The sequence below is a fragment of the Palaemon carinicauda genome, chromosome 6 (assembly GCF_036898095.1).
Source record: "Palaemon carinicauda isolate YSFRI2023 chromosome 6, ASM3689809v2, whole genome shotgun sequence".
Classification (NCBI taxonomy): domain Eukaryota; kingdom Metazoa; phylum Arthropoda; class Malacostraca; order Decapoda; family Palaemonidae; genus Palaemon; species Palaemon carinicauda.
The window spans coordinates 17,721,238-17,723,737 of NC_090730.1; the positions used below are offsets into that span (position 1 = coordinate 17,721,238).

General features: G+C 34.8%; 1 protein-coding gene across 1 annotated transcript; it reads right to left on the bottom strand.

The window, feature by feature from the left end:
- Positions 1-465: 465 nt before the first annotated feature.
- On the bottom strand, positions 466-1,258 carry LOC137642459 (uncharacterized). Its single transcript, XM_068375033.1, has 2 exons — positions 1,105-1,258; positions 466-967 (listed from the first exon to the last, which is right to left on the bottom strand). The coding sequence occupies exons 1-2, from the start codon at positions 1,210-1,212 to the stop codon at positions 488-490; spliced, it is 588 nt and encodes a 195-aa protein (XP_068231134.1). The 5' UTR covers positions 1,213-1,258; the 3' UTR covers positions 466-487.
- Positions 1,259-2,500: the final 1,242 nt, after the last annotated feature.

The window sequence follows — 2,500 nt, forward strand, 5'->3', positions numbered from 1 at the left end:
CCCAACTTATTCGAAACTTTATTTTTTTTCTGACTATCTTTCATTCTTCAACTACAAGGTGGAACTTTTTTTTTTTTTTTTTTTTTTTTTTTTACAGATAATACACCAAGTGTGTCATGCATAGTTATGGAGGGCTACATTTAATATAGCTTTTCTTCTTATGAAACTGTTGTCTTTAACAGCTTCAAATAGCAACCAACTATAGAAGTAATTTAAAAGGGATTTTTATAATGGATTCCATTATTGCTAAACATAATAAAAAAACTAGTTTTAATCCCTCAATATAGACATAGTCAATTATACAAAAATATATGGAATAATTTTCAAGTATCTTTACTTGAGGAGAATGTTGATACTCATCTGACTAAGGATTATATTGTGAATCAAATAAAAAGACTTTGTAACGAAAATAAATATTTATTAAGATCAGATATCTTTGGCCTATGTTACTCCATATTAAAAATAACAATCAAGGGACTATCAGAAATTATCTTCCAAAACCGAATCCTCCGAAGCCTCCAGATCCAACAGGGGGTTTGCAGACGTGTTCCTCGAGACACCTGTCGAAGCAGCACTTGTCGACGCCTCCGCACTTGCTGTCATTGGAGCATGTCTGTGGAGGGGCAAAGCTCCTGACGGGTGGGCACTGAGGTCTTACGGGAGGGCATTGACCTGGCTTGACGAAGGGAAGGGTTTCAGGCTCGTTGTTGCTCTCACAGCAGTAGGCCTGTCCCTCGGGAGTTCGGCACCAACGTCTGCATGTCTGGGAAGCACCCCCTCCAAAGCCTGGGTTGATTCCTCCAAAGCCACCTCCATGTCCTCCTCCAAAGCCACCCCCATGTCCTCCACTGATACCTCCAAATCCTCCTCCAAATGCTTGATTTAATCCTCCAAAGAATCGTTTATTTCCTCCATCATTTGCAAAGGCAACAGCTGCCAGACAGCAGACGAAAATAAGCTGAAGTCCCTGAAAAGAAAGGAAAAAGGAAATCAGAAACTGGTGTAATGTAAGATTTTCTCATTCAAATAGATTTTTGAAGTCAATGAGATATTGATAATAAGTATCATAGATACTCAAAGATAAAAGAAACTTCTTTTACTCACCTTCATATTTTCCTTAGCAGAGTTGATGAGCTGTGATTCTTCTTCTTGCCTTGTGAGGAATGGTTGCTGTTCCATCGAAGCACAGTCCTTTATACTTAACCACAACATTCGGTATAATCCCCTTCCTCGACGCTGCTTTCGTCCATCGCGGGAAGTCCGGCCACTTTGAACCTGCAGGGCGAGTGACTCATCCCACGTTTATGGAGGGTCGGGGGAGTTTTCCATTGCGAAAATACCATGAATTTTGAATTTTATTATTTTCATTGTTTTGTTATTGTTATAAGCAATTCTTTTGAAAGTATTGCAAATTAAAACCGAAATGCTATTTGAGTAAATGTTGATTATGTTACTCCAAGTGTTGAATGCTGATTCCCAAATATAGACAAAAACGGTCATATGAAAGATTTGCACTATTATACAAAGTATATCTCGAATAATAGAGTTTGTCCTTTTTTGTAGGATGAAAGAATACGTTAATGTAGAACAGGAGAAACAATATTAAAAACAAATATTTTAAAGTTTTGATAAAACATCAGTTACAACCGAAGTTGAAAGTAAAATAAGAAAAAATATATATCCAAAAATTTTAAAATCCATTACAAAACTTGTCTTTAGGGAAAAAAATGTTATTAGTTAATAGTGGCATCTGTGTCTGTGGTCTAAGGCCGCTTCTTGGCAATGTAACACGAGCATTCATAAATTACCCTTTACTAATTCATTATATATAATACAAAAATACACACTCGTTGTGTTATCCAAAATAAACAAAGCTCGCACCGAGTAACTAGGTATAGAAATAAACATTTTAGTAATAACTTTTATATATGTAAATTACGGCTTAAAGAGAGTAGGTGAGCCCCTAGCCTATTACCTCAAATGGATGACCTTGGATTGAGTCTGCATCTTCAGAGAATTAAGTTCAAACAAGTAACCCCGAATCATCGCATTGGAAAATCGTCTCAGGTAACTTATTTATTTGAGTTTTTTTTTTTTTTTTTTTTTTTTTTTTTTTTTTTAATTTCTGATAACCGAAACACGAAGGTTACTTTAAAATGAATATTTAATCATACCTACTATTTTACTTTTCTGTTAGAATTATAGTTTTGATTATTGTCTTTATTTTTGTTGTTAATCAGATGAATGCAACATAAGAATTACTACATACCAATGCGTCACGCGACTCTCATTATCTCATTTTTGTTCTTGTAAATAAGTATTTTATGTTGCTAAGGAAAGTATTCATATGTAAATGATTATGAAAAGGTCCTAAGCTTACAATTTTTTTTCTATAAATTTAGTAGCTAAGGCCCACAAAACTAGTTTTTCTTGCATTGAGGGCTAAATAAGAACGCTGAATCATGAGCTTCTTAAGCAGTTATGAAATTCGATACTAAAT